The 17,462-nt window shown below is 47.5% G+C and overlaps 1 protein-coding gene across 9 annotated transcripts in view; it reads left to right on the top strand.

The window, feature by feature from the left end:
• Positions 1 to 17,462, top strand: part of Ahnak (AHNAK nucleoprotein) — an 89,260-nt gene that overhangs the window by 12,841 nt on the left and 58,957 nt on the right. For 4 of the 9 annotated variants that reach the window (XM_027408312.2, XM_027408313.2, XM_027408314.2 and 1 more), the window contains exon 5: positions 38 to 17,196. The exons of 1 other annotated variant lie outside the window; for it this stretch is intronic. In XM_027408312.2, coding sequence (XP_027264113.1) covers positions 38 to 16,348 — 16,311 coding nt within the window. In that variant the 3' untranslated portion in view covers positions 16,349 to 17,196. Of the gene's footprint in view, positions 1 to 37; positions 17,197 to 17,462 lie in introns of those variants that run through there. 4 more of the 9 variants (XM_035441987.1, XM_027408316.2, XM_027408321.2 and 1 more) reach the window with 4 other exon arrangements.

Genomic DNA, 17,462 nt, shown 5'->3' with positions numbered 1-17,462 from the left:
CTTTGCTGCAACCTCTGCCGGGTGTGTCTTTCTGCAGAGTGGGGATGATGAGGACTACCGACGAATCTACACCACAAAGATCAAGCCACATCTGAGGTCAGAGGATGGAGTAGAAGGGGACCTTGGAGAGACCCAGAGCCGTACCATTACAGTGACCAGAAGGGTCACAGCCTACACTGTGGATGTCACTGGTCGGGAAGGAGTGAAAGACATTGATATCAGCAGCCCTGAGTTCATGATCAAGATACCAAGGCATGAAGTGACTGAGATCTCCAACACAGATGTGGAAACCCAGCCTGGGAAGACGGTGATCAGACTGCCCTCAGGATCAGGGGTAGCTTCTCCAACTACAGGCTCTGCCATGGATATCCGGGCAGGTGCCATTTCTGCTTCAGGACCAGAGCTCGAAGGTGCTGGCCAATCAAAATTCCAGGTCACTGTGCCTGGAATAAAGGTGGGAAGTCCAGGAGTCAATGTCAGTGCAAAAGACTTGGGCTTAGGTGGCAAGGGAGGGAGCCAAGTTCCTGGAGTGGACACTTCGTCCACTTCTCTTGGGACTGGCTCAGTAGAGGTACAGGGCCCATCCCTCCAGAGTGGTGATATTGGGAAAATTAAAATTCCTACCATGAAGATGCCAAAATTTGGTGTCTCAGCAGGCCCAGAGGTGGGGCTGAATGTTACTGCACCTGAATTCTCTGTGGGGCATGAGGGTGAAAAGCCAGGCTTGACCATTGGTGGGGATATCCAGGCCCCTCATCTGGAAGTCAGTGCCTCCTCTGCCAATATTGAGGGGCTTGGGGGGAAGCTGACGGGTCCCCAAATCAGTGGGCCATCACTTGAGAGTGACTTAGGTCTGAAAGGTACCAAGTTGCAGGGGAGCATAGGAATGGGTACTTGTGCTTCCAAAATTGAGGGCAGCATCACTGGTCCCAGTGTGGAAGTTGGAACCCCTGACGTTGATATTCCTGGACTGGGGGGCAAACTGAATGTGCCCAAGATGAAAGTCCCTAAATTCTCTGCATCAGGTTCAAAGGGAGAGGGGGTTGGGATTGATGTGACATTGCCCACAGGTGAAGTGACCCTTCCTGGCATCTCTGGGGATGTCGATCTGCCCGAGATTGCTACTGGTGGCCTAGGAGGGAAGATGAAGGGTGCTAAAGGCAAGGCTCCTGAAATGATTGTTCAGAAGCCTAAAATCTCCATGCAGGATGTGGATCTGAGCGTTGGGTCCTGTAAACTGAAAGGAGATATGAAGGTGACTGCTCCTGAGGTGAAAGGTGATGTTAAAGGCCCTCAGGTGGCAGTTAAAGGCTCCAGAGTGGACATAGAGACACCTAACTTAGAGGGGACCTTGACAGGCCCCAAACTCAGCAGCCCTTCTGGAAAAATGGGGGCCTGTAGGATCTCTATGGCAGATGTAGACTTAAATGTAGCTTCACCTAAAGGTAAAGGGGGTGTAGATGTCATGCTACCCAAAGTAGAAGGAAAAATCAAAGCCCCTGAACTTGATGTCCAAGGCCCCAAAATGGATGTCAATGTACCAGATGTGGAAGTTCATGGCCCAGAATGGAACTTGAAGATGCCTAAGATGAAGATGCCCAAGTTCAGTGTCCCAGGAGTCAAAGGAGAAGGCCCAGATGTAGACGTGACTCTACCCAAAGGAGACATCAGTATTTCAGGGCCTAAGGTCAATATAGAAACCCCAAATGTCAACATGGAGATTCCGGGGGGAAAACTTAAAGGTCCTGATGTTAATCTGCCTGAAGTGAGCGTCAAAACTCCAAAGATTTCTATGCCTGATGTAGACCTGCACATCAAAGGCGCAAAGGTGAAGGGAGAGTATGACGTAACAACACCAAAGCTTGAGGGAGAACTGAAAGGTCTCAAAGTGGACACTAATACCCCGGAAGTGGACGTTCATGGCCCAGGCCTGAAGATGCCCAAGATGAAAATGCCCAAGTTCAGCATGCCAGGATTCAAAGCAGAAGGCCCAGAAGTGGATGTCAATCTGCCCAAGGCTGATGTGGACATTTCTGGGCCTAAGGTGGAGGTCAGTACTCCAGAAGTGAGCGTTGAAGGACCAGAAGGGAAACTGAAAGGACCTAAGTTTAAAATGCCTGAAATGAATATCAGAGCCCCAAAGATCTCCATGCCAGATGTGGACTTACACTTAAAAGGCCCCAGTGTAAAGGGAGAATATGATGTCACCGTGCCAAGGGCTGGAGGTGAGATTAAAGTTCCTGATGTTGAACTTAAGAGTGCCAAGGTGGACATTGATGTCCCAAATGTGGACGTTAAAGGTCCCGAATGGCACATGAAGATGCCTAAGATAAAAACGCCCAAGTTTGGCATGCCGGGCTTCAAGGCAGAGAGTCCAGAAGTAGATGTGAATCTCCCGAAGGCCAACATTGATGTCTCGGGACCCAGAGTAGACATCAAAGCTCCAGAGGTGAACATTGAAGGACCTGAAGGAAAGCTAAAGGGTCCCAAGCTGAAGACGCCCGAGATGAATATCAAGGCCCCCAAGATCTCCATGCCTGATGTGGATTTGCATCTGAAAGGTCCAAATATAAAAGGAGAGTATGATGTCACAGTGCCAAAGGTTGAAGGAGACTTGAAAGGCCCAAAAGTAGATGTCAGCGCTCCAGATGTTGATATTCATGGTCCTGATTGGAACTTGAAAATGCCAAAGATTAAAATGCCCAAGTTCAGCATGCCGAGTCTCAAAGGAGAAGGCCCAGATTTGGATGTGAGCATGCCCAAGGCTGATATGGACATTTCTGTACCAAAGCTAGATATTAGTGCTCCAGATTTGAACCTTGAGGGACCAGAAGGGAAGTTGAAGGGTCCCAAGTTTAAGATGCCTGAGATGCATTTCAAGGCTCCAAAGGCGTCACTACCAGATGTGGACCTAGATCTCAAAGGACCCAAAATAAAAGGAAATCTAGATGTGTCTACACCAAAAATAGAGGGAGAGATGAAAGTTCCAGATGTGGACATCAAAGGTCCAAAGGTAGATATTAAAGCTCCAGATGTGGAAGGTCAAGGCCCAGACTGGAGCCTGAAAATGCCAAAGATGAAAATGCCCAAGTTCAGTATGCCTACTCTCAAAGCTGAGGGTCCAGATGTGGATGTGAACCTACCTAAGGCTAACATTGATGTCTCAGGACCAAAAGTTGACATTGAAACCCCAGATGTGAGCCTTGAGGGCCCAGAAGGAAAGCTGAAGGGCCCCAAGTTTAAGATGCCCGACATGCACTTCAAGGCCCCCAAGATCTCCATGCCTGATGTGGACTTACACTTGAAAGGCCCCAAAGTCAAAGGGGACGTGGATGTGACGGTGCCCAAGATAGAAGGTGAAGTGAAAGTACCACAGGTTGACATCAAAGGCCCCAAAGTGGACATTGATGCTCCAGATGTGGACGTTCATGGTCCAGACTGGCACCTGAAAATGCCCAAGATGAAAATGCCTAAGTTCAGCATGCCTGGCTTCAAAGGAGAGGGCCCTGAGGTGGATGTGAATCTACCAAAGGCTGACATTGAGGTCTCAGGACCCAAGGTGGACATTGATGTTCCAGATGTGAATATTGAAGGTCCAGATGCAAAGCTGAAGGGCCCCAAATTCAAGATGCCTGAGATGAACATCAAGGCTCCTAAAATCTCCATGCCTGACTTGCATCTTAAGGGCCCCAAAGTAAAGGGAGATGTGGATGTTTCCCTACCCAAAGTGGAAGGCGACCTCAAAGGCCCAGAGGTTGACATCAAAGGACCCAAAGTGGACATTGATGCTCCAGATGTGGACGTTCATGGTCCAGACTGGCACCTGAAGATGCCCAAGATGAAAATGCCCAAGTTCAGCATGCCTGGCTTCAAAGCAGAGGGCCCTGAAGTGGATGTGAACCTGCCTAAGGCTGACATTGATGTCAAAGGCCCCAAAGTTGACATTGAGGCTCCAGATGTGAGCATTGAGGGTCCAGAAGGGAAACTGAAGGGTCCCAAGTTTAAGATGCCTGACATGCACTTCAAAGCCCCCAAGATCTCCATGCCTGATGTGGACTTAAATATTAAGGGGCCCAAAGGAAAAGCAGATGTGGATGTATCATTGCCTGAGGTAGAAGGTGAAATAAAAGTGCCAGATGTGGACATTAAAGGACCCAAAGTTGGCATTGATGCTCCAGATGTTGAAGCTCATGGACCAGACTGGCACCTTAAGATGCCTAAAATAAAAATGCCCAAGTTCAGCATGCCTGGCTTCAAAGGAGAGGGCCCTGAGGTGGATGTGAACCTGCCTAAGGCTGACATTGAGGTCTCAGGACCCAAGGTGGACATTGGTGTTCCAGATGTGAACATTGAAGGTCCTGATGCCAAACTGAAAGGACCAAAATTTAAGATGCCAGAAATGAATATAAAGCCTCAGAAGATATCCATGCCAGATGTTAGCTTGAATTTGAAAGGCCCTAAAGTGAAAGGAGAATATGATGTCTCAGTTCCAAAAGTGGGAGGAGAAATAAAAGCTCCTGCTGTTGACATCAAAGGCCCTAAAGTAGATGCACCAGATGTGGACGTTCATGGTCCAGACTGGCATCTGAAGATGCCCAAGGTGAAAATGCCCAAGTTCAGCATGCCTGGCTTCAAAGGAGAGGGCCCTGAAGTGGATGTGAACCTGCCTAAGGCTGATATTGAGGTCTCAGGACCCAAGGTGGACATTGAGGCTCCAGATGTGAATATTGAAGGCCCAGAAGGGAAACTGAAGGGTCCCAAGTTCAAGATGCCGAGCATGAATATACAGACACATAAAATCTCTATGCCTGATGTTGGGCTTAATCTGAAAGGACCTAAAGTGAAAAGTGATGTAGATGTTTCTCTTCCAAAAGTCGAAGGAGATTTGAAAGGTCCTGAAGTTGATGTTAAAGTCCCTAAGATGGATGTGGATGTTGGTGATATTGATATTGAAGGTCCAGAAGGGAAACTGAAGGGCCCCAGGTTTAAGATGCCTGACATGCACTTCAAGGCCCCCAAGATCTCCATGCCTGACGTGGACTTACACTTGAAAGGCCCCAAAGTCAAGGGGGACGTGGATGTGACGGTGCCCAAGATAGAAGGTGAAGTGAAAGTTCCTGAAGTGGACATCAAAGGCCCCAAAGTGGACATTGATGCTCCAGATGTGGATGTTCATGGTCCAGACTGGCACCTGAAGATGCCCAAGGTGAAAATGCCCAAGTTCAGCATGCCTGGCTTCAAAGCAGAGGGCCCTGAGGTGGATGTGAATCTACCAAAGGCTGACATTGAGGTCTCAGGACCCAAGGTGGACATTGAGACTCCAGATGTGAATATTGAAGGTCCAGATGCAAAGCTGAAGGGCCCCAAGTTCAAGATGCCCAAGCTAAATATCAAGGCTCCCAAGATTTCCATGCCAGATGTGGACTTGAATTTGAAGGGGCCTAAGCTGAAAGGAGAGATAGATGCTTCTGTGCCAGAAATGAAGGCTGATCTCAGAGGTCCTCAAGTTGATGTCAAAGGCCCCAGTGTGGATGTGGAAGTGCCTGATGTTGACCTGGAATGTCCCGATGCAAAGTTGAAGGGCCCCAAGTTCAAGATGCCCGACATGCACTTCAAGGCCCCCAAGATCTCCATGCCTGATGTGGACTTACACTTGAAAGGCCCCAAAGTCAAGGGGGATGTGGATGTGACGGTGCCCAAACTGGAAGGAGATTTGAAAGGCCCCAGTGTGAATGTGGAAGTGCCTGATGTTGACCTGGAATGTCCCGATGCAAAGTTGAAGGGCCCCAAGTTCAAGATGCCCGACATGCACTTCAAGGCCCCCAAGATCTCCATGCCTGATGTGGACTTACACTTGAAAGGCCCCAAAGTCAAGGGGGACGTGGATGTGACAGTGCCCAAGATAGAAGGTGAAGTGAAAGTTCCTGAAGTTGACATCAAAGGCCCCAAAGTGGACATTGATGTTCCAGATGTGGACGTTCATGGTCCAGACTGGCACCTGAAGATGCCCAAGATGAAAATGCCCAAGTTCAGCATGCCTGGCTTCAAAGGAGAGGGCCCTGAAGTGGATGTGAATCTACCAAAGGCTGACATTGAGGTCTCAGGACCCAAGGTGGATGTGGAAGTGCCTGATGTTGACCTAGAATGTCCTGATGCAAAGTTGAAGGGCCCCAAGTTTAAAATGCCTGACATGCACTTCAAGGCCCCCAAGATCTCCATGCCTGATGTGGACTTACACTTGAAAGGCCCCAAAGTCAAGGGGGATGTGGATGTGACGGTGCCCAAACTAGAAGGAGATTTGAAAGGCCCCAGTGTGGATGTGGAAGTGCCTGATGTTGACCTGGAATGTCCTGATGCAAAGCTGAAGGGCCCCAAGTTCAAGATGCCTGACATGCACTTCAAGGCCCCCAAGATCTCCATGCCTGATGTTGATTTCAACTTAAAGGGTCCTAAAATCAAAGGAGATATTGATGTTTCAGTCCCAAAGCTTGAGGGGGAATTAAAGGCTCCAGAACTGGATGTCAAGGGCCCCAAATTGGATGCTGACATGCCAGAAGTAGCTGTGGAAGGCCCAGAAGGTAAATGGAAAAGTCCTAAATTCAAGATGCCAGAAATGCACTTTAAAGCTCCAAAAATCTCCATGCCAGACATTGATCTTCACTTAAAGAGTCCAAAGATAAAGGGGGAGATTGATGTAGATGTCCCCAAATTGGAAGGAGACCTCAAAGGGCCAAATGTGGACATGAGTGGGCCAGACATTGAAATTGAAGGACCAGAAGGCAAATTGAAAGGCCCTAAGTTCAAAATGCCTGAGATGAACATCAAAGCTCCTAAAATCTCCATGCCAGATTTGCATCTTAAGGGTCCCAAGGTAAAGGGAGATGTGGATGTTTCCCTACCCAAAGTGGAAGGAGACCTCAAAGGCCCAGAGGTTGACATCAAAGGACCCAAAGTGGACATTGATGTTCCAGATGTGGACGTTCATGGTCCAGACTGGCACCTGAAGATGCCCAAGATGAAAATGCCTAAGTTCAGCATGCCTGGCTTCAAAGCAGAGGGCCCTGAAGTGGATGTGAATCTACCACAGGCTGACATTGAGGTCTCAGGACCCAAAGTGGACATTGAGGCTCCAGATGTGAATATTGAAGGTCCAGAAGGGAAACTGAAGGGTCCCAAGTTCAAGATGCCTGAGATGAACATCAAGGCTCCTAAAATCTCCATGCCTGATTTGCATCTTAAGGGTCCCAAAATAAAGGGAGATGTGGATGTTTCCTTGCCCAAAGTGGAAGGCGACCTCAAAGGTCCAGAGGTTGATATTACAGGCCCTAAAGTGGACATTGATGTTCCTGATGTTAGCATTGAAGGTCCAGAGGGCAAACTGAAGGGCCCCAAGTTCAAGATGCCTGAGATGAACATCAAAGCCCCCAAGATCTCCATGCCTGACATTGATCTTAACCTGAAAGGCCCCAAAATGAAGGGTGATGTGGACGTGTCTCTGCCCAAAATGGAAGGTGAGATTAAAGTTCCTGAAGTTGACATCAAAGGACCCAAAGTGGACATTGATGCTCCAGATGTGGATGTTCATGGTCCAGATTGGCACCTGAAGATGCCCAAAATAAAAATGCCCAAGTTCAGCATGCCTGGCTTCAAAGGAGAGGGCCCTGAGGTGGATGTAAACCTGCCTAAGGCTGACATTGAGGTCTCAGGACCCAAGGTGGACATTGACGTTCCAGATGTGAACATTGAAGGTCCTGATGCAAAGCTGAAGGGCCCCAAATTCAAGATGCCTGAGATGAACATCAAGGCTCCTAAAATCTCCATGCCTGACTTGCATCTTAAGGGCCCCAAAGTAAAGGGAGATGTGGATGTTTCCCTACCCAAAGTGGAAGGAGACCTCAAAGGCCCAGAGGTTGACATCAAAGGACCCAAAGTGGACATTGATGCTCCAGATGTGGATGTTCATGGTCCAGACTGGCACCTGAAGATGCCCAAGATGAAAATGCCCAAGTTCAGCATGCCTGGCTTCAAAGCAGAGGGCCCTGAAGTGGATGTGAACCTGCCTAAGGCTGACATTGGTGTCTCAGGACCTAAATTGGATATTGAAGGCCCTGATGTAAACATTGAAGGACCAGAAGGAAAGTTGAAAGGTCCTAAGTTCAAGATGCCTGAGATGAACATCAAAGCCCCCAAGATCTCCATGCCAGATATCGATCTTAACTTGAAAGGCCCCAAAATGAAGGGTGATGTGGATGTGTCTCTGCCCAAAGTGGAAGGTGAGATTAAAGTTCCTGAAGTTGACATCAAAGGACCCAAAGTGGACATTGATGTTCCAGATGTGGACGTTCATGGTCCAGATTGGCATCTGAAGATGCCCAAGGTGAAAATGCCCAAGTTCAGCATGCCTGGCTTCAAAGGAGAAGGCCCTGAAGTGGATGTGAACCTGCCTAAGGCTGACATTGAGGTCTCAGGACCCAAAGTGGACATTGAGGCTCCAGATGTGAACATTGAAGGTCCTGATGCAAAACTGAAGGGTCCCAAGTTCAAGATGCCTGAGATGAACATCAAGGCTCCTAAAATCTCCATGCCTGATTTACATCTTAAGGGTCCCAAAATAAAGGGAGATGTGGATGTTTCCTTGCCCAAAGTGGAAGGCGACCTCAAAGGTCCAGAGGTTGATATTACAGGCCCTAAAGTGGACATTGATGTTCCTGATGTTAGCATTGAAGGTCCAGAGGGCAAACTGAAGGGCCCCAAGTTCAAGATGCCTGAGATGAACATCAAAGCTCCTAAAATCTCCATGCCTGATTTTGACCTTAATGTTAAAGGCCCCAAAGTGAAAGCAGATATGGATGTTTCACTTCCAAATGTAGAGGGTGATTTGAAAGGACCTTCTCTTGATATAAAGGGTCCAAAATTAGACATAAATGCTCCAGATGTTGACATTCATGGTCCTGAGGGCAAATTAAAAGGTCCCAAACTGAAAATGCCTGACATGCATGTAAACATGCCCAAGATCTCCATGCCAGAAATTGACTTGAATTTAAAGGGCTCGAAGCTCAAGGGAGACATTGATGTATCTGGACCCAAATTAGAGGGTGACCTTAAAACTCCCAAGTTGGATGTGAAGGGCCCAGAAGTGGACATTTCTGCTCCCAAGGTCAATATTGAAGGGAAATCAAAGAAATCTCGATTTAAGCTTCCCAAATTTAATTTTTCTGGGTCCAAAATTCAGACACCTGACATGGATGTCAAAGTTAAAAAGCCAGATGTTGATGTAACAGCACCAAAAGTTGATATTAATGCTCCAGACGTTGAAGTCCATGGCAAAGTGAAAGGATCCAAATTTAAAATGCCTTTCCTGAGTATTTCATCTCCCAAAGTTTCTATGCCTGATGTAGAGCTAAATTTGAAAGGTCCTAAAGTCAAAGGAGACTTAGATGTAGCAGGCCCAAATTTAGAAGGAGACTTTAAAAGCCCCAAAGTGGATATTAAAGCAGCAGAAGTTCATCTTAATGCACCTGATGTGGACGTTCATGGTCCAGAATGGAATCTGAAAATGCCCAAGATGAAAATGCCCAAGTTCGGTGTGTCTGGCTTAAAAGCAGAAGGGCCTGATGTGGCTATGGATTTACCAAAAGGAGACATCAATATAGAAGGTCCAAGTATGAATATTGAGGGCCCAGAACTCAATGTGGAATGTCCAGAGGGAAGCTTAAAAGGCCCCAAATTTAAGATGCCCGAGATGAACATCAAAGCTCCGAAGATCTCCATGCCTGACATTGACTTAAACCTGAAAGGCCCAAAGGTAAAAAGTGATGTAGATGTTTCTCTTCCCAAACTTGAAGGCGATCTTAAAGGGCCAAAAGTTGATATCAAAGGCCCCAAAATGGATGCTCCAGATGTGGATGTTCATGGCCCAGACTGGCATCTAAAGATGCCCAAGGTGAAAATGCCCAAATTCAGCATGCCTGGCTTCAAAGCAGAGGGCCCTGAAGTGGATGTGAACCTGCCTAAGGCTGACATTGAGGTCTCAGGACCCCAGGTGGACATTGATGTTCCAGATGTGAATATTGAAGGTCCTGATGCAAAACTGAAGGGTCCCAAGTTCAAGATGCCTGAGATGAACATCAAAGCTCCTAAAATCTCCATGCCTGATTTGCATCTTAAGGGTCCCAAAATAAAGGGAGATGTGGATGTTTCCTTGCCCAAAGTGGAAGGAGACCTCAAAGGTCCAGAGGTTGATATTACAGGCCCTAAAGTGGACATTGATGTTCCTGATGTTAGCATTGAAGGTCCAGAGGGCAAACTGAAGGGCCCCAAGTTCAAGATGCCTGAGATGAACATCAAAGCCCCCAAGATCTCCATGCCTGACATTGATCTTAACCTGAAAGGCCCCAAAATGAAGGGTGATGTGGACGTGTCTCTGCCCAAAATGGAAGGTGAGATTAAAGTTCCTGAAGTTGACATCAAAGGACCCAAAGTGGACATTGATGTTCCAGATGTGGACGTTCATGGTCCAGATTGGCACCTGAAGATGCCCAAAATAAAAATGCCCAAGTTCAGCATGCCTGGCTTCAAAGGAGAGGGCCCTGAGGTGGATGTGAATCTACCAAAGGCTGACATTGAGGTCTCAGGACCCAAGGTGGACATTGATGTTCCAGATGTGAACATTGAAGGTCCTGATGCAAAGCTGAAGGGCCCCAAATTCAAGATGCCTGAGATGAACATTAAGGCTCCTAAAATCTCCATGCCTGATTTACATCTTAAGGGCCCCAAAGTCAAGGGAGATGTGGATGTTTCCCTACCCAAAGTGGAAGGAGACCTCAAAGGCCCAGAGGTTGACATCAAAGGACCCAAAGTGGACATTGATGCTCCAGATGTGGACGTTCATGGTCCAGACTGGCACCTGAAGATGCCCAAGGTGAAAATGCCTAAGTTCAGCATGCCTGGCTTCAAAGCAGAGGGCCCTGAAGTGGATGTGAACCTGCCTAAGGCTGACATTGGTGTCTCAGGACCTAAATTGGATATTGAAGGCCCTGATGTAAACATTGAAGGACCAGAAGGAAAGTTGAAAGGTCCTAAGTTCAAGATGCCTGAGATGAACATCAAAGCCCCCAAGATCTCCATGCCAGATATCGATCTTAACTTGAAAGGCCCCAAAATGAAGGGTGATGTGGATGTGTCTCTGCCCAAAGTGGAAGGTGAGATTAAAGTTCCTGAAGTTGACATCAAAGGACCCAAAGTGGACATTGATGTTCCAGATGTGGACGTTCATGGTCCAGATTGGCATCTGAAGATGCCCAAGGTGAAAATGCCCAAGTTCAGCATGCCTGGCTTCAAAGGAGAAGGCCCTGAAGTGGATGTGAACCTGCCTAAGGCTGACATTGAGGTCTCAGGACCCCAGGTGGACATCGATACTCCTGACATTGACATCCATGGTCCGGAAGGGAAACTGAAGGGCCCCAAGTTTAAGATGCCTGATCTTCACCTCAAGGCACCCAAGATCTCAATGCCAGAGGTTGATCTGAACCTGAAAGGGCCAAAAGTGAAGGGTGATGTGGATATTTCTCTGCCAAAAGTGGAAGGAGACTTCAAAGGCCCAGAGGTTGACATCAAAGGCCCCAAAGTGGACATTGATGTTCCAGATGTGGACGTTCATGGTCCAGACTGGCACCTGAAGATGCCCAAGATGAAAATGCCCAAGTTCAGCATGCCTGGCTTCAAAGGAGAGGGCCCTGAAGTGGATGTGAATCTACCAAAGGCTGACATTGAGGTCTCAGGACCCAAGGTGGACATTGATGTTCCAGATGTGAATATTGAAGGTCCAGAAGGGAAACTGAAGGGTCCCAAGTTCAAGATGCCTGAGATGAACATCAAGGCTCCCAAGATCTCCATGCCTGACTTTGATTTGCATCTGAAAGGCCCCAAAGTGAAGGGAGATGTGGATGCTTCCCTGCCTAAAATGGAAGGTGAATTTAAAGGCCCCAGTATTGATATCAAGGGCCCCAGTGTGGATATTGACACTCCTGATGTCAATATTGAAGGTCCAGAAGGAAAATTAAAAGGACCCAAATTTAAAATGCCAGACATGCACATCAAAGCACCAAAGATTTCCATGCCTGACTTTGACTTAAACCTTAAAGGGCCCAAGGTAAAAGGAGATGTGGACCTTGCAGTACCTAAGGTGGAAGGTGATCTCAAAGGGCCAGAGATAGACATTGAGGGTCCCGAAGGAAAACTCAAAGGTCCCAAATTTAAGATGCCAGATGTCCATTTCAAAACCCCACAAATTTCAATGAGTGACATTGATTTGAACATGAAAGGACCTAAGATAAAGGGAGATTTGGACGTTTCTATTCCTAAACTAGAAGGGGATTTGAAAGGTCCCAAAGTGGATGTCAAAGGCCCCAAACTGGACATTGATACTCCTGACATTGACATCCATGGTCCAGAAGGGAAGCTGAAGGGCCCCAAGTTTAAAATGCCTGATCTCCACCTCAAGGCACCCAAGATCTCAATGCCAGAGATTGACCTGAACCTGAAAGGGCCAAAAGTGAAGGGTGATGTGGATGTTTCTCTTCCAAAAGTGGAAGGAGACCTCAAAGGCCCAGAAGTTGACATCAAAGGCCCCAAAGTGGACATTGATGTTCCAGATGTGGACGTTCATGGTCCAGACTGGCATCTGAAGATGCCCAAGGTGAAAATGCCCAAGTTCAGCATGCCTGGCTTCAAAGGAGAGGGCCCTGAAGTGGATGTGAACCTGCCTAAGGCTGACATTGAGGTCTCAGGACCCCAGGTGGACATTGATGTTCCAGATGTGAATATTGAAGGTCCAGATGCAAAGCTGAAGGGCCCCAAGTTCAAGATGCCTGAGATGAACATCAAAGCTCCTAAAATCTCCATGCCTGATTTACATCTTAAGGGTCCCAAAATAAAGGGAGATGTGGATGTTTCCTTGCCCAAAGTGGAAGGCGACCTCAAAGGCCCAGAGGTTGACATCAAAGGACCCAAAGTGGACATTGATGCTCCAGATGTGGACGTTCATGGTCCAGACTGGCACCTGAAGATGCCCAAGGTGAAAATGCCTAAGTTCAGCATGCCTGGCTTCAAAGCAGAGGGCCCTGAAGTGGATGTGAACCTGCCTAAGGCTGACATTGAGGTCTCAGGACCCAAGGTGGACATTGATGTTCCAGATGTGAACATTGAAGGTCCTGATGCAAAGTTGAAGGGTCCCAAGTTCAAGATGCCTGAGATCAACATCAAGGCTCCTAAGATCTCCATGCCTGATGTGGATCTGGAGTTAAAAGGACCAAAAGTAAAGGGAGACTTTGATGTGTCTGTTCCTAAGATTGAAGGTACACTCAAAGGACCTGAAGTAGACCTGAAAGGTCCAGGCCTAGATTTCGAAGGCCCTGATGCTAAACTTAGTGGTCCTAACTTGAAGATGCCATCATTGGATATATCTGCTCCTAAAGTAACTGGACCTGATGTTAATTTGCACCTCAAGACACCAAAAATTGGAGTTTCTGGGCCCAAGTTAGGAGGTGAATTGGACGTCAAGGGCCCCAAAGTTGATTTAGAAACGCCAAGCTTAGATGTCCACATGGAGAGCCCAGATATTAATATTGAGGGGCCAGATGTTAAAGTTCCAAAGTTTAAGAAACCCAAGTTTGGATTTGGTGCAAAAAGCCCTAAAGCTGACATCAAGACACCCTCGGTTGATGTGACTGTCCCTGAAGCAGAGCTGAGTGTTGAGACTCCTGAAGTAAGTGTTGGCGGAAAGGGCAAGAAAAGCAAGTTTAAAATGCCTAAAATCCACATGAGTGGTCCTAAAGTTAAGGCCAAAAAGCAGGGATTTGATTTGAATGTTCCTGGAGGTGAGGTTGATGCCAGCCTTAAGGCTCCTGAAGTGGATATTGGCGGGGCAGGTCCTGATGTTGCACTCAAAGGTGATGTCAAGTCTCCCAAAGTCAAGAAAACCATGTTTGGGAAAATGTATTTCCCAGACGTAGAATTTGATATTAAGTCACCTAAATTTAAAGCAGAGGCTTCCCTACCTAGCCCCAAGATGGAGGGTGAAATCAAGGTACCTGACCTGGATATTTCTTCCCCGGGGATTAATGTGGAAGCTCCTGACATTCATGTGAAGGCTCCCAAGTTCACGGTCCCAGGTGTGGATGTCTCAGGGCCGAAGATAGAGGGCAACTTGAAAGGTCCTAAGGTGCAGGCAAACTTGGACACACCTGACATCAGCATCGAAGGCTCTGATGCCAAAATCAAAGCCCCCTCATTTAGTGTTTCTGCCCCTCAGGTCTCCATACCTGATGTGAATGTTCAGTTGAAAGGACCAAAGATAAAGGGTGATGTTCCCAGTGTGGGACTGGAAGGACCTGACATAGATTTGCAAAGTCCAGAAGGAAAAATCAAGTTCCCTAAGTTTTCACTGCCCAAGATTAGTGCCCCTAGTATGAAAATGGAAGGTGGGGGCACTGAGATCTGTGCCCAGATGCCCTCCTTTGAAGGAAGCTTGAGCACATCAGATGTTAAGTTTGAAGGGCCTGATATGTCTCTAAAAGGCCCAGGAGTGGACTTGCCTTCAGTGAATCTCTCTATGCCAAAAGTTTCTGGGCCTGATCTTGACCTGAACTTGAAAGGACCAAGTTTGAAAGGAGACCTGGATGCATCCAGTCCCAGCATGAAGCTGCAGACCCCAGGTCTTGACCTCAAAGGTGTTGGTGGAAAAGTACAGATAGGAGGAGATGGTGTGAAGGTGTCAGGGATTGATGCCACAACAGCACTTAATGTGGGGGCACCAGACGTGACGCTGAAGGGACCAAGCCTACAGGGAGATCTGGCTATGTCTGGGGACATCAAGTGCCCTAAAATATCCGTGGGTGCTCCTGATCTCAGTTTGGAGGCCTCAGAGGGTGGTATCAAACTTCCCCACATGAAGCTGCCTCAGTTTGGCATCTCCACTCCAGGGTCCGACTTGGACATGAACATCAAGGGGCCACAAGTTTGTGGAGAACTAAAGGGGCCGGGGATGGATGTGAACCTGAAGGGGCCCCATGTCTCAGCTCCAAGCATGGACTTTAACGTGGAAGGACCAAAAGTGAAGGGGAGCCTTGGGGCCGCTGGTGAACTGAAAGGCCCAGCAGTTGGGGGAAGTCTTCCAGGTATCAGTGTTCAAGGCCTAGAAGGAAATCTCCAAATGCCTGGAATTAAGGCTTCTGGGTGTGATGTGAAACTCCCAACGGGGCAGCTTTCTGGTCCCGAAATTAAAGGAGATCTGAAAGGTTCAGGAATAGGTCTGCATGATGTCAGCGTCAAGGGGCCTTCCTTTAACACAGCATCACCTGAGTCAGATTTTGGTGTCAGCTTGAAGGGCCCCAAAGTCAAAGGAGGTGTAGATGTCTCAGGGGGTGTCAGTGTCCCAGATATCAACCTGGGTGAAGGGCATATGAGTGTCAAAGGCTCTGGGGTTGAGTGGAAGGGACCCCAGGTCTCCTCCTCTCTAAACTTGGATACATCTAAACTTGCTGGGAACCTTCATTTCTCAGGACCAAAGATAGAAGGCGGTGTGAAAGGAGGCCAGATTGGACTCCAAGGTCCTGGGCTGAGTGTGTCTGGGCCTCAGGGTCACTTGGAAAGTGGATCTGGAAAAGTAACGTTCCCCAAGATGAAGATCCCCAAATTTACCTTCTCTGGCCGTGAGCTTGTTGGCAGAGAAGTAGGGGTGGATGTCAACTTCCCTAAAGTAGAGGCCAATGTGCAGGCTGGTGCAGAAGGTGACTGGGAAGAGTCTGAAGTAAAACTTAAAAAATCCAAAATCAAAATGCCGAAGTTTAATTTTTCCAAGCCTAAAGGGAAAGGTGGTGTCACTGGCTCACCAGAAGCATCCATTTCTGGGTCCAAAGGGGACCTGAAGAGCTCAAAGGCCAGCTTGGGCTCTCTGGAAGGAGAAGCAGATGCTGAAGCATCTTCACCAAAAGGCAAATTCTCCCTGTTTAAAAGCAAGAAACCAAGACACCGCTCCAACTCCTTCAGCGATGAGAGGGAGTTCTCTGCGCCTTCCACCCCAACTGGGACTTTGGAATTTGCAGGTGGAGAAGTTAAAGGCAAACATGGAAAGCTGAAATTTGGTACCTTTGGTGGGTTGGGTTCAAAGAGCAAAGGTCATTATGAGGTGACAGGGAGTGATGATGAGGCAGTCAAGTTACAGGGGAGTGGAGTGTCCTTGGCCTCCAAGAAGTCCCGGCTGTCTTCCTCCTCCAGCAATGACAGTGGGCCTAAGGTTGGCATCCAGCTACCTGAAGTAGAACTATCAATTTCCACAAAGAAAGAGTAGTGTGCCTTGAATGTGTGTACATATATATATATAAATACATCAGCCTTGGGTGTGTTTGTATATAAATTCCAAAGAGAAACACCCCAACAGCCTCAGCAATAATAGAGATCTTGCCTCCACCAGTGGCAAGTGCTGACAAACCAAGTGCCTCTAGGCTCCTGGGACTCTGCAGCTAGGTAAAGGGTTCTAAGTTCATCTGGCCCATGTGCAAAGTCAACAGTATTTGCCTTAAGATTTCAGCTTTTGGTTTCTTTCTTTCTTTCTTTTTCTTTTCTTTTTTGCATTGAACGCTGAGAGCCCGTGTTTACTAAGCAAGCTTTGTGTTTATCATCCTTATTTTTACTGAGCATTGTTAGTACCTGGGTAATGGAAACCCACTTTTTTTTTTCATTGTAATGACTTTGGGGACTTTTGTGAGTAAAAGAGGGTGGGATAAAACATAGCAGAGGGGGCCAGGTCTTTGTTGCTCTGAAGGTTGGAAATGTACAAACAGCACCACCTTGGCATGGCTCAGAGGAGGTGGCAGCCAACCTCTACAGAGAACAGTTTCTCAGTTCTCTGTAGCATGAATTTTTATCCCCAGGTGTGTTAGTTCCAGCCTAGTTTGGTGCTCAAGGTGAGAGGGGGATTTGAATATGTTTGCAAACTATCCAACCCATCCCATCAAGGTGAGGGGCTTCCATTCTGGGTTGGTAAGAAAAGTGTTCATTCATGACTGCCATGTTCTGATTCCTTTTAACAAATGTCATCGTGATTAAGGAAATGTCTGGCACTTTAATGGCAAATTAATTCAGAATGTAAGAAAGTTGATGCTGTACAAGGCAAATAAAGCCATTTATTAACCCTGATGTATTCTGCTCCTGCATTTTGTGTTGAGGGGATGGAGCTAAGGGAGACTGCACACACAGCCCTCACTATTTGGACTTGATCCACCCAATGGCATTGCTAGGTTTGCTGGTGGCTTTAAGGTGTGACCTCTGCACAGGTACTGGGAGGAAGTCTTTGCTTCTTGATTCTCATGGCAGACTGGCCACATCACTGCTGAGCAATCAAGAGTCGCCAGTGGCCATTACTCACTATAGAATGCCTACCTTTGCACGAGCAAGGCATTAAA

This window comes from Cricetulus griseus, chromosome 3 (assembly GCF_003668045.3).
Source record: "Cricetulus griseus strain 17A/GY chromosome 3, alternate assembly CriGri-PICRH-1.0, whole genome shotgun sequence".
In the NCBI taxonomy this organism is placed as follows: domain Eukaryota; kingdom Metazoa; phylum Chordata; class Mammalia; order Rodentia; family Cricetidae; genus Cricetulus; species Cricetulus griseus.
This window is presented reverse-complemented; position numbering and strand designations above follow the sequence as displayed.